Source organism: Ooceraea biroi, chromosome 9, assembly GCF_003672135.1.
Source record: "Ooceraea biroi isolate clonal line C1 chromosome 9, Obir_v5.4, whole genome shotgun sequence".
NCBI lineage: Eukaryota > Metazoa > Arthropoda > Insecta > Hymenoptera > Formicidae > Ooceraea > Ooceraea biroi.
Window position 1 is genome coordinate 11,064,031 of NC_039514.1, and position 24,517 is coordinate 11,088,547.

Below are 24,517 nucleotides of genomic sequence, written 5' to 3' on the forward strand. Positions count from 1 at the left end.
TCATTTCGTGTTTCAGGTGTAACAACGATGCTCAACTTTTTCACCACGTCGAATGGCTTCCGGGGGACGCTGCCCGTCGTTTCGAACCTGACTGCCATGAACGTGTGGGACGGCGTGTGCATGTGCTTCATCTACGCGAGTCTTCTCGAATTCGTCTGCGTGAATTACGTCGGCCGCAAACGGCCGATGCACAACGTTGTCTATCGTCCGGGCGAGAACCCCGTCACCCAGGTACTTTGCTGATTGACGTGTCCTCGATAATTTTGCCCGAATCGCGAAATGCGTGAACATCCGTATTCTCATCGCAGACACCCAGCGATGCGAGTTTCAATCAATGGTGCCGTATTGCCTTTCCCGTGTAATTAATATCAATTAACGCGAACTCTCCATCGAAACTCCATGAAATCGATACAGATCCGTATTTCAGAGCTAGACTCGTGATATCCAGGATCGGTTTAAACCTGATCGCCCTATCGATCATGTGAAATTCGGTAGATGCTAGAAAGCTTCGCTTTGCTCGATTTCACATAATTGCCCTTATTTAATTATATATAATCAATTAAATGTAATCCGTATGTATGAAAACGCGCAAACGTTTTAAACCGGTCCCGATAACGAGTCTGAGATAAGAACATTATCTCGCGCAAGATAAGCATTTTGATAGACATTTTGCAAAAGAATTGTTATTAATCGCTGATACAGACGACCGAGCGAAAATATTAATTGTTCTCGTCGAGTGTCACGAATAAGTACGATCCGCGTTCGTGTAAGTTCAAAACTGATTCCTTCGATGATAGTTTAATGTCCCAGAATCATGATTTCGCGAGACATCGCCGAGACCAATATTGAGTGATGACTAGCAACACTGATATGATCTTGCGTCAGGAAAGTCTTTCCTTGAGCAAAAGCAAATTGATAACCGATAGATAGATTCCGTGAGGCCTCCTTACATTCTTCTTACATTCTGAATTAAACTTGTAAAACCACAGTCGCGATCACGTCTCTCCAATTTCACCGGATAGGAATAACTCTAAGCAGGGAGATTGCGGCGAGAAAGTGATATCTCGAACCGGAAACCGGGATAAACTCCAGGTAAACACATATCAGAAATCGAGATCTCATTCATCATTATAACTGGTCTCCCATTCTTTTGACACGCGATCAAAGATCCCGCTAATGTGAATGCGATGAACTCCCAATGAACTATCTCTGTCTTTCAGATTGACCTGATATCACGATATCACGAAAGTACCTAGCTTCCGAAAAACACACATGAAACAAGTCGTTTTACGCCACGCTGCGTTCCGAGTCAAGTTTTTAGAAACAGACTTTCCACATGCGGTGCTCGATACTTCCCGACACCGCCGCTCATTCTTTTATCGCGTTTACATCTTGTTGCACATGTGAACTTGTTGGCGTGACCTTGCACAAACACGTATGATTTCTTCTAATCTTTGCATCCCTCGATATACTCTCTTCCACATCTACATAGTTTTTCTTTCGACTCATGTCTCTCTTTTTCGCAGAGAGTGTGAGCAAAACTTTCCCGGATCGAATCGAGTTCTGAAAACCGTGAAATATCACCGCAAAAATATCCGCGCGCGGATTGCGTCGTATTTTTTTAATCGACAACGTTCGATTAAAAACTTCAGGACATGCTCGACGAACGCATAGATCAGTGCTCGGAATTAGTTGCCCTTTTCGGGCCGATTTCAGAAGCGACGTCTATCATTCCCCCACTAACGCTGTGTCTCAGGGGCGCCACTATATGAGATATACGCTGAGAGCATTATCCCAGCGTCCTTTCGTCCAGTCATTAAAATTTTTCTAGCTAAATAGGTTTTACTTTCACAATGAAAAGTGAAGTACTAAATTTTCAATTATTAACTTATTATTACTGTGTAATGTAAAATTATTACTGTGTGTGTGTATAGAGGAGAATCCCCTATTATGAGATATGCTCCTAATATGAGATAATGGAGTTTCTGCTAAACTAGTGAGCACCATCTGTTAATTCCACCATAAACTTATTACTCTTGGTGTAAAATGTATTTAGTGAAAAATTCATTGTTCGTTATTGCGTTTAGCTTTTGCAAAAAAAGGTTTGTGAAATTGTGAACATGTCAAAGGAACTTAAGGTAAGTCTTTAAACCTTGTTTATTACATAATAAAGAAATGGTTAGCAATAAATTCAGTATGCAATGATAGAGTAGAATCGTAGTAACAGGACAATACGCGATTTGTTGAATTGCTTAATTGTAGAGGTTAGATTTCATGATCGCGGAACCGCTAGGCGTGTGGCTCGTATAATGAGATATTCGGGGTACTCTTAATATGAGATAATTATTGCTCGAATATGAAGATTATGTAGTGTAATAAAAAGAAAGAAAATACTACTTAAGGTTAAAGAAAAGTTAATACGAATTTATATTACGAATTTTTGTGTATTTAATTTTTATAGAATCTGACTATGGAGGTTAGAGAAACGAGGAAGCGTTGACAGTGGAATCGTGAAGATTTGGCGAAGGCTGTGGCAGCAGTATTTTTATAAAAATATCTAATAAAATTTTTTACTTGCAATACTGATGTATTTTGCACTTTTAACACCGATTTCTCAAGGTATCTTATATTAGGAGCACACTTTCGCGATCTTGCGTAAAGCTCTTTTTTCAAATTTTTTTAATTTTCAGAAAAAATAATATTTAAATTAGATTTTTCATTTCACCAAATTAAAGCTTATTAAATTCTCTTCAAGAGAACGTATTACATTTTTAAATTCTGCCTATAGATTTCCTTACATTCGGCAAAATCGATATGGTATCTCATAATCGGGGACTTTCCTCTACTACATTAATAATTGAAAATTTAGTACTTCACTTTTCATTGTGAAAGTAAAACCTATTTAGCTAGAAAAATTTTAATGACTGGACGAAAGGGCGCTGGGATAATGCTCTCAGCGTATATCTCATATAGTGGCGCCCCTGAGACACAGCGTTCGGCGGCTCGGCTGTCGCGCGTCGAGCGGTAGTGGGGGAATGATAGGCGTCGCTTCTGAAATCGGCCCGAAAAGGGCAACTAATTCCGAGCACTGGCATAGATAATTCTCATTGTTATCCAACGACAATTGCTAATTGGTCACAATGTTGATGTTTTATTAACGCAAAAAAGAACCGTTTCTCTTAAACCAGACGGATAGCCCATCGCGGAGCGATGAAGTTTCAGCATCACTGGCATACATAGCGCGCTATTCCTTCGAGAGTGCTCATGATTTTTTGAAAGAAGCTGCGATACTTGCATGTTACCTAACTTCCTTCTGTTTTTCTTTCTGTCAGCCTTGATATCTCTTCTTTGTTTTTGCTTTTACTCTCACTCGTATCATTTTCTCACTTTCAATTTTTCTTATTCCAATATCTTCACTCGCTACTTTCCTCCTCCTTCATTTCTCTGATTTTTTTACTCATTTACCACTTTTTTTCTCTCCTTATATCTATCTACGTCTTTGACATCTGGTACACGTTGCGATGACGCAGCTTCGAGAAAAAATCAATGAGCGACTCATTTTCTTAAATCTCACTTAAATTTCCCGAATTATGATGATAATTAGCTAAAACATTGATTTTCCACGTTACGATAATTGACGCGATTCTCCAGTCTCTGAATGGAAGCAAAATTTTTATGTCATAATATGTCATTTATAAAGAATTACGTTTTATTGCTCAATTAATTTGTCTTGCTGGAATACGACGCCAGTAAACACTTTACGAGAGAGACCGGTAATTAGTATAAAGCAAGGATTGAGACAGTGAAAAATGATGACTTGAAAACCAATTTGAAAAACATGCTCTTTTCTTACCTTCTCTTTCTCCGTTCTCTGTTATTCTTTCTTTCTCTCTTTCTCTCTTTCTCTCTCTCTCTCTCTCTCTCTCTTTCTCTCTCCCCCCTATTTCTCTCTCACACTCTCTCCTTGTCTTTCTGTCTGTCTGTTTCTGTTATAAACACGATTAGTAAGAATTTGGTTGGTGGAAATGTTGGTGAGTAAGTCTCTTTGTTTGGTGTCTGTGATGTTGCAGCGGCTCCCAGCGGTGCTCAGCAGGATAGGAATTATATTGGCCAGCCCTTTGGTAAGACCCCCCATTGCATTAGGGCGCGGTCACGACTTCGCGCGTCCTTGGCTCACAAGTTGCAAAAAATGCCTTCTCACGGCTTATCGGGAAATGAGACTGCAGGGAAAGGAAACGCGCGAATGAGAATGTCGTAATCTGAGTGGAAGGTACTACACGACGCGTGTATAATCTCGTATGAACGATGTAACTGTTAATAGCTGAAAATTGATTAGAGAAAATAAGAAAAGAAAAAAAAAGAACGAGAGAAAAGCAAGAAAACGGTGCACGTGCAAGGTCCTAACCGCGTCCTAAAAACGTACGGACACGAGAAACACACGTAGATACATAGATACACATATACGTATACATACGCGCATACACACACGTCAAACATAGGCACTTGCTCTCGTTATCAATCCAGAGATCGTATAGTCTTTTTATATTTTCATTATTATATTTCCGTCTTGTTTTATCTTATCTTAACTCAACAATGTGTCATTTGGAGCATGTAGGTGGAAAAGAGCGGAGATTTCACGACGGGGAATAAATTTCGCGTAATGTATTAAATTGGACAATGTTAATTTCGAAATTTGAGATTTAATAACACACGTTTCGGAGGGAAGTCTCCAACCGTAATTATTTCTTAAATTTTTAATTGTTTCGTTATTCTAGCGACTAAGTCACGCAAGATACAGTTAGCCACTCATACATATACGTGTATATATTATATTTAATATCTATAAGTCCGTAATAAGTCCACGCAAAGTATATATCGATGTAACTGACGTTTTTGCGTTTAGATACGGTATTTTTAGAAAAGACACAAGCGGTAACTGATAGACATGTAGATTCGCTCGTGGACGACTACGGGAAACGATTTCACGAGAAGAGCTTCATATAGGTACTACATGTCTGCGCGCGTCAAGTTGTTCAGGGAACTTTTCCCGAGTTTCCCGAGCAACGTTCGACAGCAGCTTCCGTAAAGACAGAAAACATTTCCACATAACTACTCCCCCTTACGCTTTGTTAATATTCAACCGGATCATTTCTCCTCTCCATGTGCTTTTCACGTCTCTCTGTTATTTAATCATCGTCTCCCTATTTCCGTCTTACGATCCACGATAAGTGCATGCTTTTTGCGATTCAAGTGCACGTCGTATGTAAATGCACAGAACGAGGTACCTTCCCGTCCAATAGCGAACGAATAAAAAGTAAATCAGGTCGCGTCATTATTTCTCCGACATAGGAAGAAAATATATAAATATCATTCTGAATTCAATCAACTCGAACGTGAATTTACGAAATTTATCTATTTATTTGCTCGATTTGAGAAATTCTTAATCTAATAGATTTCGCAAATCGCTGTGTATTTATATGAAACGAAGAACACGGCAGTCGAGGGAGAAGGATCTCGTTAACTCGTTATATAAATTCTCCTCCTCGTCCAGCCTTGCTCCCTTTGCGTCTGGCCTGTATATTGTTCTTTTTATGACGTTCGGGGAATCGTTAAACATGTACGTATTACGCATGAAATGCATGAGAATGCATCGTACACGTGCATGACTATGTGTGTGGATGTGTTGTATGTGTGCTACAGTCTCACTCGACGCTACAGTCCGATATTTCGATATTTCGATATTTCGATATTTTCAATGCCTTGGCGAGGGTAACGTCATCGTTTACTGGCGAATTTTTGCGATACAAAGAAATGCGCTTGACTTGTACTTTAATCGCTTCGACAATCCAATCGCTTTCTACGTTTTACGTGTACGTATAACAAAAGAAAAGTATGTCGTTCTCTTAACAACTGGTCGCTAAAGCCACGTCGAAGTTATTGTGTGTATTCTAACTACTTTACGGGAAGTGTTGTAACTAGTTTCAATTTGTCTTTGCTTACGCTTTTAATTATTGATCAGTCAGTAACATTCTTGTGTTCATTCGTCTCTTGATAATAAATCATTCTTAGTCTCGCGGTGAATTTTAAACTTGACTAATAACTTGATTAATATCCCTGCTCGTCTCTGTCGTGAAGGCATTCACTAAGAAATATCGATACACCTTGTCACGATTTTGTTGATTGCTTTACCACTTTATCACCAGCGACCAGGATTTTTCGCGCAAGGTAATTCTTGTGGCGCATTACAAATCTCTCTTTCTCTCTTTCTTCCTTTCTCTCCCTTTCTCTCTTTCTCACTCTTTACTTCTTTCTCTTTTTCTCTCCCACTTCTCGCTCTTATTATACCAGCAAAGTCTCATTGAATGACTGTATATTCTTCTATTTAATTTTTGTGTCACCGATCATTGTCATAAAGTAATGACAAGTGTAAGGAAAGGCCTGTCCTAAGTGGAAACATCATGGCCGCTGGCGTATTAAAAACGTTGCCATCACCTCTGCAGGCAGTATCTTTAACGTAGAAAGGCTTTGGAACATTGGCATGCCACTGAGAAAAAAAAACGGAAATAATCCTGCGATAATTCGTCGTTCACATTCCAAATGCTTTCTGCGTACGACACTTTTTTTCGCCTGGCTCTCATCATGATCGATGATCATCAATCGAGACAAAGAAAAGTAGCGAAGCGGCTTTAGCTCGTCGCAGCTCGTCAGGCGAGATTTTATTTTACGAGCGTGAAACAACGCGCAGCAAGTAACAGGCAATTTTCATTCCAGCTATTCGGAACTCGTGATAATTGCGCGCGCGAGAAACGACAAGACGGGTAATACTTTAATTAGATATTATCACTTGTTTATATACATACATATCTATATATATATATGTATATTTATATATACAATTATGCCTTGACTGTGGTACCAACAAATTGCTTTTGCCATTGAACTAACTCCCATTGAAGCTTAGCACATAGCATAAGCTTGAGACGAGAAATCTTTCGAGACGCAACAAGGCGATGCGGGGATCCGTTTGAAAATTCGCACAACTTTCACCGCAAATATTTTCAAGCGAGATCACGGAGAAAGACGTGCACTGAGTCACGAATTTTTATCATCGATTATGGACTGTGTGTGATCTTACAATTTCATTTTTACTTGGAAATATCGGCAACTGCTCGATCGATAAGATACGAAATTGCATTTTATTTTCTTATTGTTACTCTCACATATACGTATACGTCGCGATTGTACTAATTTAAGTAAACACTCGTGCTTGGTTCGTCGTCTTTCTCCTCTCATAAAATTTCGAAAGAATTGCAGAGGGACTCCCTGGTCCGGCGTAATTCGCGGTTTATTTTGCGAGTAGGATCTGTGTTCGAGGAAGTATTTTACCGAACGAACCGTTTAGAGGTGTACAGTTGTTTATACAAGATATAATGTTCACATCGGACCAAGACCGAGATCGAGGAATCTGACACGACGGTTAACGATACCAATTCTACATACAACATGACCCGGTTTGTTCAACCGGGTGAAGGGAATTGTATCGGGGCAATCCGGATTATCCAGCGATTAAATTTTCAACGACGATTAAAAAGGATGATAACGCTTCCGCGCGAATAATTGGAGAACACGCGCGGCAGGCTATTTTCTGTGACAACGAATCGATCGGGGTCCGATGTGGGACATTCAAGTAGATGTTTATACGGCATGTAATTCATAAATTATTCGTAAAACTTTACGCAGAGACACGAGAAAGTATTGAGATTGATATACATACGTGACTAACATTGAATACTAACATTGAGTATCAAAAAAAGAAAACAAGCAACGATTCACTCTTCGATGATTTTCTCAGTGAACAGCAAAACCAGGGTTCCCGCGATCACTTAATTTACATTCTCGGTCGCGGCTGCAATTGTAAATTGCCAAACTCATCAGAGGCTATAACTGCATTCATATAACTGACGGATCACAGATGAACATATTGCTTTCGTATTTAAATCGGAGAAACAGCCGTTTTCATCAAGTCTCTGTCGATACATGATCGAGGATACCAGATCGTAGTTTCGAGACGGTAACGATCGCCGACGAAACGCTTTCGCGGACCAGCGCGAGGATAACGCTTCCTCGAGAGTGTAACACGCCTTTGCGCGCAAGCTTGTTCGCCTCCTTAAAGCCTTTAGTACGCTTACGTTATTATGCTTATTATGAGAAACCGCGTCACCGATCGTTTATCCATCACCATGTATATCTCTCCGGAAGATCGATTACTCCGCCAACGCGATAGCGCAACGATGCTCCGATGCAACGAAACCGCGTTTCAATTCTCATGTTTATTAATCGCTTCAGCTATATTTCCTCCCCCTGTATTTTTACACATGTAAAAAATCGGAAAACTATCGAGGATAGATGACGAAAAGTAAGGGCATCTGTGGATCATTTCGGAGGGAAAGTTTCGGGATATAGAGGGGGGAAGGGGGGAAAGGTAGAAAGAGAACGAGTCGAAAGGGTGGATCGTTGTTTAAATGACACGTTGTTGTTGAGAATATAAGTTCCTTCTACGGAGACCCTGTCGCAGGGTAAAAAGAAGCGGGAGGGCGGAGCTACTACCGGTGGTGCTACTGGAGCGAACGAGATCGTCACCTGCACCAACTGCGGACCTAATCCCTGCACGCACACGGCAACGAATGGTTGCACTGGCGAGGTAAGAAGAAGTAGCAAGTAAAACGTACGAGTGACAGCCGAGCGTGTCACTCTGCTCTCTCATTTCCTTTTCTTTGTTTCGTTTCCTTTTTCTTCATCAAGTGTATACACGTCGCTCTAGATTTGGACAAATTGGTGTTACAGTTTGGTACAATTTGAAAGGCGAAAGTCTCGAATTTCAGTCTAAAACATGTTATTATAAGTCCCATTAACCTCAAACACACGGAACACATCGCTCGATTGTCGGGAGATGTGGAATATCAGGCACGCCTGGGATTTGGCGTTTGTAAGGACGTAATAATGGAATAATCTTACGAGTGACGAAACTGTGCACGTGCGTCCCCGCGGCACGTAAACCTAGCACGTAAAGGCCACTCGCCCTCGTAATTTTGTTCCCGCTTGTTACCGAACCTTACAACGTTATACACGATCGATACCGGTAATGTGACGTGCCCTCAGAATCTCGGTGGCCCTCGAGCCACGGTAACGGAGCTTTCCTGTTGCAGCTAAGGAAAAAAGAGCCGCCGCATCCGATTAGAGTGGCGAAGACGATCGACGTGATAGCCAGGATCACTTTTCCAGTCGCCTATTTCATGTTCCTCACTTTCTTCTTCATTCACTACAAGGGCACCTCATAGAGTGGCGCACACAACGATCCCGAGTGATTTCTCATCGCCGATCTGAGCGACAACGAAGCCTCGCGCGACAAGGCGACAACGACGCCCGGCCGCGGGGACCGGATCTACGGTGGGTTCGAGTTTTCTTCCAAGACCGAGGATACCTCCAAGGTAGCATCGCAGAAGTTTGCGGCGACGACGGCAATGGATGGCGAGGCTGATGTAGCTCAGAGTAACACGTGAATGAAGTCTTTGACGTTCACGGGAAACCGTGCAAGCGAGACGAAAACGGATTATTCGTAATGAACAGGCGTATAAGGGTTCCCTGAAGGAAGAGAAGAAGGAGGAGGAGAACAAGTAAACCGGGTAACCGGGAGACATTCGAGGACGATGCGAACATAAGAGAGAGAAGGGTCACCCACGGTGGATTCGTCTCCGACTTATTCCTCATCTTCTCTCACGTGTGATAGCTCTTGAAAGCACTTCTCTACGAAGACAGTAGGTCCGCGATCGTGTACACCTATATCTCCGCGCGCGTTTCTTTTCCCTTTCTTATCTCTTAGGTAAGTAGGGTGCGAGCGCTTCAGCCGAGAGGATGACGCTTAGCTTAGTCGATGATGATACGTACTACCTAACGTAAGACCTCGCTAGTACATAGCACAGTGAACGGGAAAATGTTGCCTATGAACTGAACGCCGCTGATCCATCGCGTTCCATCGTTATCGATCCTTCGCTCGTCGTGCTGCGCCCGATTCGAAGGTCGTTGCGAGACATATGATAACGGAACGTCCGTATCGTTCGTGCGAACAGAAATTGAACGCGAAACGATTCGTTCAAGGAAAAAGACAAAAAGGTAGGCAACCGTTTCAGGGTACAGCTTGATGTGATATGATCCATTCGTGTATCTTGATGAGTATCGGGACGAGGAGGCATAAAAAAAGGATAAACGTTTCCGCAATTAGGATGTCGTAGATAGATCCCTTTTGCTGTAATAACGTCTTGGGGTAGGTGCACAGCTCGTTTCACGCGTGAAGTATCTTGTGCATCGATTGAACAGATACGCCGGAAGCTGTCGGAAGAGCAAAGTATATACATGTACGTGCGGCAATTTATCACGACGCCGGTGAAGCCGGGAAGAAAAATTGTCGCCATGGTCACGCGACGAAAAGCAAGATAGGAATGCCGCCCCTGTTCACTTAACGTTTGCTTTCGTGTAGAAGAAGATATCGCGGAGTACGACGAATACTCGAGGGGGAGAAAAACGCGGTCACGTGCACAAGGCGAAAAGGGCTGTCCACTTTTTGACATTACTGAAAGTAACGACGCGACGCGACGCGACGTTCGTGCCGTACCCCAACCCCGGGGGAACGCCGATCGTCTACGACACGATCGATCCAGCGCATGCATCGTCGGCTGATCCGAGATCTCTGCGTGTAGCCCGCGTAAGATGTATTTTAGGCGCAACATCACTCTCTAACGCTACACATTCTTTACTCTCTACTCTCTATTCTTGTTATTACTATTACTACTTTTATTATCGTCCGCAACTAATATTATACTATTGTACTGTTATACGGTTGCTACTCTACTATCGTATTACCGCTACCACTACATTACGAGTTACTATTGTAATACTACGGAGATCCTGCGGATTTCCCGCGTAGAAGGCATGCGGGGTCCGGGGGCCGCATTCGCGCGCCTCTTGTATCCTTTGTACTGATCAAGTCACACTACTTGTTGTCCAGCAATATACGAAGAAACGGCAGACCAAGAAAACGCGGTACGTACACGCCGGGAACGTGTATGCCGGGTGTATAATCTTGATAATCGCGACGATTGCTCGAGATTCAGTATAGATATAGCGTGTAATTATGTAAAGCCATACACACACACACACACACACAAACGATCGTCTCATTGTCTTTATTGCGGAATGCGTGCAAACGAGATATTTCTCAATATATTATATAACGAAAACAAATACGTGGAACATGCGGAAACACAAGCCACGCACGCATGCACGCACTCACGCACTCACGCACGCACATACGCGTATACGAAACGACGAACGCGCGTTTTGCAGATTCAAAAGATATTTATTGAGGATCGATACCTTTGACGACGGTTAGCGTTGCATTTATTCGTTATGCAAAGGAAAGTTAAAGTTAGTTAAAGTTAAGTTCCTCGCGAGGAACTTAACAAAGAGGAACTTAACAAAAAGGAAGTTAACAAAGTTGGATATTAAACAGTTGATGTACATTATCCTTGGTCACCGAAATAGAACACGTGAATTTTCACTTATTTTTATAAAAATATCGTACATCATCTTTTTTTCAGTATTTATCATTATGATCGTGCTCGTAAAGCAAGAGAAAAATGAAAAAAGGAACGTTTAAGTAGCTGCAGTCATCGCTAACGGTCGTCTAAAGAGTCGAAACCTGAATGATAAATATATAAATAATATAAATAATACTCATTGACACAGATCTCGTCTGACAACTGACTGCCAAAGACTTTCATTGGTAAGCGTATGTATCTTTCTCTAACATGGGACTCTTTTCACCGTTGCGCGTTACAAAGCAGAAGCGAAGTAAGATCATTTTACGGCAGATCGCATGACGCAGCATCGATGTCACCGCTAGAATGAAACACCCGCTTAAACATTCGGTTCAAAATCGCTGCTTAACTCTGAAATGCATTCGCTTGCTGCTCGACGATGTTAGCCGCATCACAGATTTTTAAAAGGAGAAAAGAACATAAAGCGACAAGTGGACGCAAATGGACCGCAGCTCGCTGCGATCTAATTTTATGATTAAGGGTGAAGATGATTGACGTGCGTCAGCTTTGATTGGAAAAACGAAATTGAAGCACTCGTAATTGAAGTTAACGTTACAGTCTTTTGATAAATAATTAAAATATCTTTACGTATTTCTATTATATGTCTGCAATTTTACCGAGGGGAGAGCAACCGTAATAAAGATGAATCTCTTAAAAATATCTTCTTGCGATTATATTGAGATTATTTATTATATCGATTATTTTTGCAGAATAAACGAGAAATAAAATAAAAATGAAAGAGAAGAATGATGCATTTGATAGTTAACGAAAGACTTTTTCGATTAATTTATTATGCGTCAAAGAGAAATCTTCTCTGCCGCTTAATTTACATCATTCAACAGATATTATACAAGGAACATTTCACACCCGATTTATGTTTAAATAAATCGTACGATTAAGCGAGATGCGCTCGAAGTGACAGGAAGAGAGGAAAGAGGGTATAAAATAGTATTTTAAAAAAATATCCGTACGCGAATGTTACAGTTCTTTCAGAAGGATCCCGCAATACATAATAAACTCTAGATTACGCAATAATATTAACGCTCTTCGAACATAAGGCCAGACAACAGACGCCATTAGCACAAGTCTTTCAAAATAAAAAAAGAAGAATCGCTCCTTCTTAGAATCTGACGCCGGTTGAGGGAAAAAAAGATAATAATATATATTCATTTCTTGTCTTCTTGTACGTAGGCAAGATTTAACGGAACGCAGTGGTAACTGGGGATCGCGTTACAATGAGAACAAACTTCGAGAAAGAAGAAGGGAGAGAGAGAGAATTGCAGTGCAATTTGGAACAAGCAACCTCGATGAATTTGCAATCGACAATGCTTCGATAAATAAAAATCCTACTTGCTTGTTGTACGAAAAGGAAATAGAGCCAGAAGAAAGTCGTGGAGCTTGTTGAAATTCTCCAAGTTTCTTCACATCGCAACTAGATCATTTATGTATGTATCGCATGCGTAAATTCGAAGCCGCAAGTTTTACATATATGCGTAAAATATTTTAAAAAAATATACCTAGGCGATAGACCACTTTTTATATATAGATACATTTCGTCCATTTGAGAAGCCCTGCTCCTACAACCACAGCTAACGAACATGCAAATATAGAAAATGTTTTACCGTAATCTTGCTAAGAATCGATCCCGGAAACACGCGAATTTCTTCATCGCTGACTAATATATAATAATGTTAACAATGATGTACTCACGCCTAACTGGTCTCGTTCGATCGTGTAACACGTTCGCACTTTATTGGAAACCTCGTAATTCGTAGCACTGCCATACAACTAAATTGCAAAGAAAGCTGGTGGTAAAGCGGTAAAGCGAACGTAAAGCTTTGCGTAAATGGGAGCAGGACGGTCCATAAATAATAAGATGTACGCGTTCTGGAGAATGCAACACACACACACACACACACACACACACACACACACACACACCGCGTTGAATACGGATACATACGGGCTGCGTGTACTCTGGTTCACGAGATACGTAAAGATATGTATTCTACTCGTAATAACGATATATAATGCGTAACCGATACGTAAATCGTGTAAAAATTCTGCGCGAGATGTGTTCGCTGGGATGGTTCTCGATGGAGGAGGAGGCACTTTCCACAGCCATTCTTCCTTACGAGTAGCAACGAGAGTCTCTCGAGAATACTCGGTCTTTTTCCGAGCTCTGCTACGAGGATACGCCAATATCTCAAGGGACAATTGCTTGAAGTAGCGTTCGTTCACTTTAAGCGGAGGAATTTGCGTGAAGACAATGACATTTTAATTTCCCAGATCCTTTTTGTCACAATTTCACGTTTGAAAAATGAGCCTTTCCAAATTATGAATTTGATCGATTCTTGTCCTGAATCTCTCTTTTTAGAGCAGTTTGAACGATAAATGACCGAAGCACCTGACTGCTCAAAAAAGGAAAAGTGAATGATGACCATCATGAAAAGGAAGATTAGCTAGCAGGCGAGCTCATTTCATAAAGTTCTACTTATATCTACTCGAAAGTCTCGAAGGTTCCTCCGAAGAACCAGCCCCGATGAACGTCCGTAGCACTTCTTATGGAGCTCAAGAACGTGATGCTTTGCATAATTGACATTTATTGTAGAATTATATTGTAAATTACAATAATTAAGCCGAAGAAGGAGAAGAACAAGCGCAGGCCCATGCTCGAGCAATGTGTTTATACGCGCGCGTATCAAGCAGCGCAACCAGCTTCGAGATCTGATAACGCGAGAAAAAAAAGAATTAATATCGTCGCTACGCAGTGCTTGCACTTCGCGAGAATCGTACATTCGCATCTTCATGTCATCGTGGCGGCGTTTTTTGCAATGAGAAATTTCCATCCAGACGTGATCTACAATTTGATCAAGCAGGAAAAACGTTTCTGCGATAAGACACGGAGGGACTGTGGTATCCTACGCGAGTACATCAGTATTCTTCGCTCCCTCTAGAGTTACACGAATGCACAGTATATCTTTATATTTCTCCTTGCTGCTCGTTCCTCTCGTTAAACTCTTCGTTAGCTTCGCGAAAGTCCGACTAGTAATTATAAGACGTGATACGAGAGAATCTGCCTGATCTGGCCGCATTCGATTTTTACCGCACCGCTACCTCATCGACCCTTTATGTGGATGACACTTGATGACAAAGATCTATGTGCATTCGACACAACGAATATTGCGTAGAGCCAAGTGTTGAAAATTTGCGCTTAAAATCAATCGGAAACTTGTGTTTAACGAGTTAAAACGAACCGATCGGACGAGAATTTGTGACTTTGTGTCGGTTTTCTGCTGGGCTCGCGAATTTTCGAGATATTTTTCAGAACAGATAGATGAGAAGCATTTGAGAAAGGAACAGTGGTTTCTTTCTTTCCTTCTGTGAATAATACATGAATCGCTAAATAACTAATGCGTGATATTTAATTAGTTAAACAAAAAATAATATATTTACGCTACCTTTTTTATCTGCGAGATGTGATATAAGTTACCTTTCAATGATTTTTCGAATAAAAACAGATGTCTCGAACCTGGCAGCAATGCGAAACAAAAGTAACGAATTTACTACTACCTTTTGTACACTTTCGCGCCGTGAATGGACACGTACCATTAGATGATAGGGATGCTAACGGGTGAATTAATTAATGTTCTTAATGTTTAATGCTCCACGGACCAAGACACGGGTAGTCCTACGGCTACTTTTTGTCGTACCATTAGCGGCACTTTTTCTAGGCAATGGCCCACGCGGAACCGCATTATTTGTATTTATATGCACGCATCTCGTTAATTACATCTTCATTATGAACTCAAAGTGCACTCGCGTTAACGGGACTTAGCATTTAATCTCGAAACATTAAAGCCGCTGTTGCGCAAAAACGCCATTACTCTCTGAAAGTAAATGGCTTGCAAAAAAGACAATTCATCAAAACTAATCAGAATTTGTTTCGTCAAAATTAGATATATTCGGGGAATTATGTTATATTTTCATATCATTAAGTTATTTTCTACTTTCAGCTGCTTCTGTTGATCTATTTTCGATTCTCACGTCGGACTTAATTAACGAACGTTACTATCACCGTCGTGGCATGAAAGATGAATGTGTAAGATATACCGATACCGAGAGATATATTACGGAACATGCTGCACGCTAATTTAATATAGAATAATGTGATAGCGTATCACGGAATTACTTAATATCGTGCACGTTTGTTAAACCACTATTTCACGGCTTGGTTTCCAAAAATTCTGGTTCAACGAGACATTACATAAAATTGATTTGCGTGACGAGGAAAAAAAGTATTTGTCTTTTCATTCGTTAGGCAAAAGAAACTGGAGGTACAAACTGAACAATTCGCTAGTGTCAATGTTACGTATCTACGTAATATAATCTCGTATTTGTGATATTTCGAACGAGCTAATCGTCGATAAAAAGTGAACTAACACGCATACGCATACAAAGTAACACTAAATACATGTTACAAAATAGGATTATCGTCATACATTAAGATAAAAATGTATCAAACGTTTCTCGGTTCTCTTATCCGCGCGAAACTTGCGTAGCGAGTTTCATCGGCTTTATGCAGTGCCTCCTAAAATTTATTAGCTCCATGTTTAAGCGTCTCACAGAACACGATTTACTTATCCTTTTCTGTCAGAGCATTCTTTACCTTTCTTCATTCTATCCTTACTATGCGCGAAGAAGAAAGCGTAACATTAAGAATTAAACCGTTTAGAAAATTAAATATCTAAGATGGAAGAAACGTTTTTTAATGGAACATTGTGTTTTAAAATTGCGCCGAAAAAAATCTATAATAAGTAACATGAGAAAAGAGAAATGTAATATAGAGTGATCCGAACACCAAATTTTCTCAGACGAAATGATCATTCAATCATGAAACTTGTACGTTTGACGAGAAAGCGAGAATATTCACGTACTCAGAACCCGATTTTTGGTGCCACGAGATCGCTCTTTTAGCAATCTGTAACGTAAATTATGCTATACAAAGAGAGCAGAGAAAAGGGAGAGATTAACTAAAGATTATAATTTATATAAGCATATATACATATATGTACATTTCTCCAATCTATTTCCGATTCTATTTTTGTTATTTTTGTACCTTTTCACTGCACCCGCTGCAGCGTGGAAGAGGATAATTCCACGTTGTACGCGTATATACATATAAGTATATATACCGCATGATGGAGACGGATTTCTGGTTTTCGAATGACGAAGCTCTTTGCTATGTATATAAATCGAACAAATTTTACGAATTTCATGCTAATTATTAAATATAACGAAAGGCACGCCTCTTGTCGTATGATCATATACAATGTACAATTCATATCTAGGACAAGTACAAGAGTGTAAATCAGAAAAGCTACTGAAGAAACTACCACAGATGTAACCGTAAAAAATATAACGGAAATAGGATGTACAATAATAAAATATTGGCAACTTTGTGAAAGATACATAACGTAATATTATGACGGTACTCGAATTCCGCCATTCGATATCATGCGGTCGCGAAAAGATATTGCCTACTGCACATTTATATAGAGACACATACACACATATATGTGAAAAGAAGATCACGTGTAATTCACAAGACTCTACTTCGAGATAAATTTTGAAAAATTAACGAAAAATTGTCGCACGACCTGCACCTGATATATCTATTGATTTGCACTAACTCTCATTTCTTTGCACCATTCTCTAGCGCTCTTTCTCAATAAGGAAGACTTTGTTTCCACGTTTTCTCTCGATGAATTGTCACCCTATCAGAAAACAGAACTTTACAGTCGATACTTTTAGAGCAGTCCTGCATACACATGTACACACGCGCTTATATGTACATATAAATATATACCGGACGCGAAACAAATCTCGAGGTGATGACGGTGATGGTGATGATGCGAGAAACGAGAAAATTATACTTAGACGAATATTGTAATATTCTTACGTAATATATTCTTACGTCGTAGATTCTAGGCTTGAACATTATGTAAGTAGGACAGTATGTCGTGTGGACCGTTTAAACGTCACATGGCATATTACCCATCTGTTAGTTGTTACTTATTTATTTCTACAGAATATTCAAGGGTGACTTTATGCCCTTCGGGGCGTTCTGCGTACTCACATAATTCTTTGATTCTTATGATTAGTGTTCTTATCCTCCTACTCAATCTTGCTGTCACGAGCAATGCAAAACGATGATTTATGTGGAACTACTCGTAAACTAAAAACTAGTTGTTCTCTGATTAATTAGCGATCCGCACTGTGTAATATATTATAGTATACATCCGCATTGTCGAATAATGCGTTTCGCTTCTCAGTAATGCGCGTTTTAAAATAAACAAAAATAAAAAGAGGTAAAGCTGTGATGTTATTAAATGCCGGCGCGACACGGCTCGCACGAACGCGTGACTATTTTTGCAATATTTAAGGTGAACTAAAAGAAGATGTAAAAGAAGAAAAACTTCAGAACGTAAAATAAACGAATAATGATTAACCCGAGCTCTCCCCAAATCGCGAAAATGGCTTTGCAAAACAGATAATGTATCTTGTAATCATTAGAGATATGTTATACATACGCGAGCACACGCGTCGGGAGGTATATATGTGTAGATATTACTCACGCGCGTATATGACATCTCACGTACGATTAATTATATTAATATATACGACGTGTAACCCGTTTGCGATACTCGAAACGGGATATGAAACAAGCGAACATTGTAATGGATTGATTCACACGAATGCATTAAGTACAGATGATTTTTAATCGTGTAAGCGAACCTATTGATCATTATGTCGTATCGACGATTGATTATCTGATTTTTCGGCTGTGTTTGTGTAATATACATTGTCATTAAATATTATATTGTCAAGTGAAAGAAAAGAATTGTGTGACTCACTCTTCGTTGCCCGTGTAACACATGATTTCTACAGCTGCACATAGAATAGAATTCCAATCTTGTGTCACGAATCTTCGTCCCAAAGTAAATACTTTGGACCTTATCTGCAGTCGACACTCTGGGAGTCCTGCAGAAACTAACACTATTGTTCCGCTCTTATCTTACATGGAAAATAGAAACTTGAGACGGAAACTTTTTAAGGAAATTTTTTTGTCTGACTGAGAAAAGAGAAGCATTAATTTATTTGAATGTAAACTTAAAGAAACAGTTTTTGTACACACAGAATGCTTATCCACCCATGTACAGTATTATAAATATTATATAATTTATATCTGCGCGACATTGATCTCTCTGTACACTCATGGTTATATAAAATTATACATATATGTTGTATAAAATTATAAAATTATTTCATTAATTACGGCAAGATTACCCGCTATTCACTCGTGTTTCACTCTACACAACGCGATGTACGATTTCTTGCTGGACAAGTCGTGCCATCCTACTGGACCCCTCTCGCAATCGGCACAGGCCAAGTACTTGACGTTACCTACCGTATGAGATACACCGATATTTTCGAACGTATACATATCTTCTACTAACCAGTAATCGGAAATGGTTTCTTGCTGATTAGCTTCACCTTCTCCCTTACTGTGAATGTACGGTAACGCAAACTGCAAGCAAAAACATTTTCATTAAAACATTTCCATTAAATCATTATTTATAGGTTTAGCTATGCAATCAAGAGCACCTTGTAGCAACACTTTATGAATCGTACATAGAAGAAAATTTAAGCGTCACACGTACAGCACGATAAACAATAGAATTTTTAGGTTATAAATAGTCGGCGTTGTGAAACTCGCAAACAACACAACGATAGATTAAAAATACTTATTAATTGATAATATAATAGCGAATTAAAATAATATAAATGGAATGAGAAAGAATCAAAAGAGAAATTGTATAATTTCGCGGATACTGTAGTGTTGCTACATTCGTCGTATACAATACTTACTTCTATGTTTACGAAGTTGGCAGCTCCAGCATTAAGCATCTTCGAAGTACAAAATGTGCAGTAAATCTTGTTTTTGTTTTTGCCCTCCGCATCCTTTCTCGTTGCGGTAATATCTTTATCTGACATTATCGTTCAGCGATGTAAAATAAATCTTGATGTAAACCTTAGATCATGTAAGTATGGCCTATCGGTGGCTATGTTCAGGTTGGTTGTCAAAAAGAGCGACATCACTAATCAAGAATTAACGCACCAATCAGAAGAAAGCAATCTTAAAATATAAATTCAAAAGATTCTCAAAATTTGTTTAAACCTTTGAACGTACATCGATACTTAGGATTATAATTTTAACGGAAAGGAAAATTTTTGATCAAAATTAACTAACAATTAATAATCGAATATACACATATATTCAGATTTCAAAGAGAGGAATAAGGAGAGAAAGTGTAGTTTAAAAAAAAAACATATGTCTGTTGAGCGCAAATATATCATAATTTTTATTATTTACTGTATGCAGTAATATAATTATTAGAATGCACAAGTTTTCTTTCTTTTATTAATTTCCAATTATACTTTTCAAATTTAGTATCGAACGGCAATGGATCTGTCGTGCAATTATCACCCTGGGCGGGTCCAATGACGAGAATCAAATTACCTTTGTAATTTTTTACATAATCGCAAAAAGCTGCACTATTATTAAAATAGCAAAATAGCATAGCATATCTTTTCGGCACTTGAAAATTCATTGGCTTATTCTCAACGAAGATAATATTCTTTAAAAATCGTGGTGGAGAATATTTGCTGTTCCACCAGGAACCATCCAACTCTATACCCATGACATCCAATCCTTAAAAGTATATCGACAATAAAAGTAACTGTCAATGTCATTAAAATGTATATTCATCAATATTCAATCAACAACTTACCTGAATGCTTTTGTAATAACCATTCCAGTAATCCACAACCACAACCAATACTTGCAATCCCGTGTACATTATACTCTCGTACGATATTATTTATCCAACTTAAATCACTTATATCTGGCAATACCCACGACAATCTGCAAGTTCTGAGACTGTCAATCGTGGAAGACAAAGTAACGATCTCTTTCCACTTTTGGGCATTATATAACGAAAGAATATTTTCATCGATATTGCCATCATTCATTATTTCAAATTTGTCTATGTAAATATTCTATATCTATTATAAATAATTAATTATTCACACTTGTATATCAGATTACAAAAAAATGTAATAACGCGCGTGACAGCTTCGCGAGTAGAGGATTCGGTATACCTCAGTAGACTATTTATGAGCGAGTGAGGAAGGGTTCATCCATGAACTTGAGTTGTGTAATTTTTCCAATAATAGATTGGCTCTCATCACTGCAGCACAGCTCAATACATATCATACTTCCGTACACATCCATCTGATATGTCTATACCGCAGTGGGATATGGATTTTAGGACAGAAGTTACGTCATCAGAAGGCTACACGCATCATTATACTGTGTCATTACTTTGTCATATATTTCATAATAAATGATTACATATCCGAGTTAGAGATTCGTGATTTGTAAAATAACATCATTGTGGCTTACAACAAAATACACGATAAGAAAATTAGAGGTGTGTAGCCAAGGCTCGACGCTGTACACGTGTCCTTTAATCGACACTGATGTTTTGCAGTGCATAATGTATATCATCTTTTGATACGTTCAACAGTATCCTCTGATGTATATCGTTACCTGCATATTCGCATATTAGCAACCTGTAATCGCCTAATCTCGCGCAAATATCAAGTGTCTGAGTGACATTCGGCACCTCGTAGCCTAAGGGAGAAAAACGAAAATTACAATGACATGAAACTATTTTTTATATACACATCTTTACATTAATAATTCTTTTTACACGTACCATCAAAGGAACACAAAGATTCAAACTGCTTGTAAACATTTAAGAAATAAACTTCCTCAACACCAGTTCGCGTAACTTCTGCGCACACAGCTTGCAAGAATATCTGCTCGAATTTCGAACAGTGCGTTATAGCTTGGACCTTCGGATTCGCTATCATCTCCGATAGAGCTTCGTTTACATCTTGCATCGTTATCGTGCTACCGTCGCGTGTTTCGGTAATTTCTGCCGCGCGACGGCAGATATCCAAAGCACGGCGAGCGTCGCCCGATACCGCGGATACTTTACTGATATAAATGAAACAAATAAAAGACATCTTAAAACATTATTTAACCAGTTTCATCAATAACATTTAAAATTCATCGATAATGTAATGAATAATGTCATCAATAAATTAAAGAAATTTTGCATAAGTGAAATAATAAAATTAAAAACGTAAGATGTAAGAACGTTTAAGTAAAATATAAAACACATTAAAAAATATTTAAATAAATAAAAAAGAACATATAAGCGCACATTGCTCACCGTGCGATTAATTGTATGGCCTCACTTTTAAAAACATCTGTATCTTTAAGCCTAGCCAACACTATTTCTTGCAATTGCTTGTGATTGTACGGTTGAAAAGTAACTCGAGTAAGACCTAACCGTGATGTGATTCTACCCATTAAAACCCTCTCTGGGAGATCCATTGTGTTCGCAATGGTAATGACTACTAATCGAGCCGAAAGTTTTGTAGGCCAATCCAGTATGTTGTATATAACGTCTTGTCGTTTTGTGCACAATAAATCAAGCTATAATATTCAAATGAAAAATATAAATAAATAAATAAATACAGAAAAGGTTTTAAAACAATAAAATAAATATTAGTTTGAACTCAACTCAGTTTGAAAAATGCAACAGAAAATAAGAAATAAATAGACACATATAAGTGCATACTTCGTCCACAAGTAGCAACGTTATCGACTTCTCGGTTTTGCTGCCGAATCTTTTTTCCAGTGCATTGCATGCTTGTTCCCACGTTAAAACTTTCCCAGTTAGCTGCTTCAGGATCTGTACGTAGGCTTGCCTGGGCTCAGATAATTTCATACCGTTAATTTCAATAAAATTGAATTGGTCCAGTTTGCCCTTCTCCGCCGATCTCTTCAAGCATTTCACGACTTCATTTACAGTAGCAGTTTTACCTGTGCCTGGAACGCCGCTAATGTAGATACACCTGTAACATTGGCTCGTGAGTTGAATATATCTGAGAAACTAAATGAGAATTAGAGAGAATTAGTTTGGATGGAGCAACTTACCCTCCGATATTATCCGTTAACTTGCCCTCTAAGAAGGTATAGATGTCATTGAACTCTTGTTCCCTGCAAGGCAGCGACTTAGGCACTGCACTGACGTGTAATCGAGATCTAACTTCCTGCAATGGCGTAACCGGTTTAGCCAGAGCTTCCGTTCTCATTTTTATGGACGGTGTCAGAGCACTGTGCCTCAATGATGAGCGATGAGACTTTGGAGTACTCAGGGCATTCTGTGCTATTGATGATTCGGATTCAGTGGTACTCTTTAGAGCTCTTTTCCTTGGTTTTATTGACAATTTCTTGGCAACGTTACATATAATATCTACATCGTCGACGTTCTTCTGTTTGTTCTCGTCTTCAGCTACTGTTGGCTCACATTTATTAGATACAGTCAAAATACCTCTAGGGTTAGTTTTTTCACCTCTTGGTCTTCTTCTGGGAGTGGCACTAAGTGATTCGTATGTGATCGTATCTAGTTTAGAATTTATCTCCTCACTGAGCAAAACTTTGTCTGTAGTTTTCCTCTTAGATTCCTCGCCTATACATTTGGAAGATCTAGTTCTAGGAACTTTGGGAGTAACGTTATCTTTAATATCTTCTACAGTGGGAACGTGATCGCGCTTATTACCTTTCGACATGCCTGATCTTGTAGATGGTGTCTCTGGAATACTCTCAACAAAAATGCAATCTGAATCATTCGAATCATCATCCTTCATACATTCAACGGTTTGTTTTCTTCTTTTGGTAGTATTCGCGGAAGATAGTTGCCTCTCATTATCGTCACAATTGGTCTGTTCCCTTCGTGAAACAGGTGACTTAGGAGAGAAACACTCGTAATCTGAATATCTCGTAGGTAATTTTATAGCTCTTGTGTTTCTTCTTGTATGCGGTACTTGATTCTCATCTTGCAAGCCTCTCAACTTTGCGTTCCTAGTCGATCTCCTGGGTCGCTCGTCTTCCGATTCGGTATCTATTTTGTATGTGCTCTGTTCCGTGGAACGTCTTAGCTTGAGCCGCAAAGAAGATTGCTTCTGTCGTAATAAGCTACCTTGTAGCAAAAGCTTTTTGTTCTTATCTAAGATCTCCTTGAAATCCGAAGAATCCGAAGAGTTATAATCTTTACTCTTGTCCGGCACGTAGGAGTCATCGAAGTCTGAATTGGATTCCAATAACAGTGATATATCTTCTTCCGTACATTTACGTCTAGCCATCGTATTACTCCAAAAATTATGCACCAATAATTTTTAAATATATTCTTTGAAAAAGCTGTACCTCAAAGCTGGGCGTAATCAACAAATCAGTTTTAACACCTAAAATAAATATGTTGAACAAAGCGTTTAAGATACTCCTCGAAATCGGTTTATTTTATATTTTACAGTTCAAAGAAATATTATTTGTATCTCTATCTGTACCTCATAAATATAGATCATATTTAATAATTATCATTGTAATCAGACACATAAGAGGAATATTATTATTACTTTTTTACAATTCTTTGCTACTACTTCACTTTCCAATGCTAATGATATTTTCGTTTGATGTACATGTAATTACGTTTATATTTTATACCGCTTTATATATGTGATAAATCATGGATTACAAACTATAAATAGATTGATAAATTCCTTAGGCCGGTATTTACAGTGCTGACAGCTGAATAACGGAACGCAGCCAATGAAAAGGGTGAAAGCAAATCAGAGAGATTCCGTAACGAATTTGATTGGATGCG

At 39.1% G+C, this 24,517-nt stretch overlaps 4 protein-coding genes across 18 annotated transcripts in view; 1 reads left to right on the plus strand and 3 right to left on the minus strand.

Moving 5' to 3' along the window:
* The window catches only part of LOC105281613 (glutamate-gated chloride channel), a 50,686-nt gene extending 32,131 nt beyond the window's left edge, over nucleotides 1-18,555 (plus strand). For 5 of the 12 annotated variants that reach the window (XM_011342936.3, XM_011342941.3, XM_011342946.3 and 2 more), the window contains 4 exons: nucleotides 17-231; nucleotides 4,071-4,121; nucleotides 8,585-8,701; nucleotides 9,207-18,555. In XM_011342936.3, coding sequence (XP_011341238.1) covers nucleotides 17-231; nucleotides 4,071-4,121; nucleotides 8,585-8,701; nucleotides 9,207-9,338 — 515 coding nt within the window. In that variant the 3' untranslated portion in view covers nucleotides 9,339-18,555. Of the gene's footprint in view, nucleotides 1-16; nucleotides 232-4,070; nucleotides 4,122-8,575; nucleotides 8,702-9,206 lie in introns of all 12 variants that reach the window. The other 7 variants (XM_011342940.3, XM_011342945.3, XM_011342947.3 and 4 more) reach the window with 2 other exon arrangements.
* Nucleotides 18,556-18,784: 229 nt separating this feature from the next.
* On the minus strand, nucleotides 18,785-19,796 carry LOC105281612 (guanine nucleotide exchange factor MSS4 homolog). Its single transcript, XM_011342935.3, has 2 exons — nucleotides 19,587-19,796; nucleotides 18,785-19,245 (listed from the first exon to the last, which is right to left on the minus strand). Exons 1-2 carry the CDS (start codon nucleotides 19,710-19,712, stop codon nucleotides 19,012-19,014), a joined length of 360 nt encoding a protein of 119 aa, XP_011341237.1. The 5' UTR covers nucleotides 19,713-19,796; the 3' UTR covers nucleotides 18,785-19,011.
* LOC105281611 lies at nucleotides 19,762-20,966 on the minus strand. 2 transcript variants are annotated; one of them, XM_026972523.1, is made up of 3 exons: nucleotides 20,510-20,966; nucleotides 20,239-20,430; nucleotides 19,762-19,854 (listed from the first exon to the last, which is right to left on the minus strand). In XM_026972523.1, the coding sequence occupies exons 1-3, from the start codon at nucleotides 20,748-20,750 to the stop codon at nucleotides 19,817-19,819; spliced, it is 471 nt and encodes a 156-aa protein (XP_026828324.1). In that variant the 5' UTR covers nucleotides 20,751-20,966; the 3' UTR covers nucleotides 19,762-19,816. The 2 variants fall into 2 exon arrangements, with proteins under 2 accessions (XP_026828324.1, XP_026828323.1); XM_026972522.1 differs by lacking the exon at nucleotides 19,762-19,854 and having other exon boundaries at nucleotides 19,866-20,430; nucleotides 20,510-20,783; nucleotides 20,880-20,966.
* Nucleotides 20,967-21,090: 124 nt separating this feature from the next.
* On the minus strand, nucleotides 21,091-24,440 carry LOC105281610 (origin recognition complex subunit 1). 3 transcript variants are annotated; one of them, XM_026972515.1, is made up of 6 exons: nucleotides 23,417-24,440; nucleotides 22,792-23,356; nucleotides 22,433-22,709; nucleotides 22,022-22,287; nucleotides 21,500-21,783; nucleotides 21,091-21,414 (listed from the first exon to the last, which is right to left on the minus strand). In XM_026972515.1, exons 1-6 carry the CDS (start codon nucleotides 23,997-23,999, stop codon nucleotides 21,248-21,250), a joined length of 2,142 nt encoding a protein of 713 aa, XP_026828316.1. In that variant the 5' UTR covers nucleotides 24,000-24,440; the 3' UTR covers nucleotides 21,091-21,247. The 3 variants fall into 3 exon arrangements, with proteins under 3 accessions (XP_026828316.1, XP_026828315.1, XP_026828314.1); XM_026972514.1 differs by having other exon boundaries at nucleotides 22,792-24,098; nucleotides 24,201-24,437; XM_026972513.1 differs by having other exon boundaries at nucleotides 22,792-24,437.
* Nucleotides 24,441-24,517: the final 77 nt, after the last annotated feature.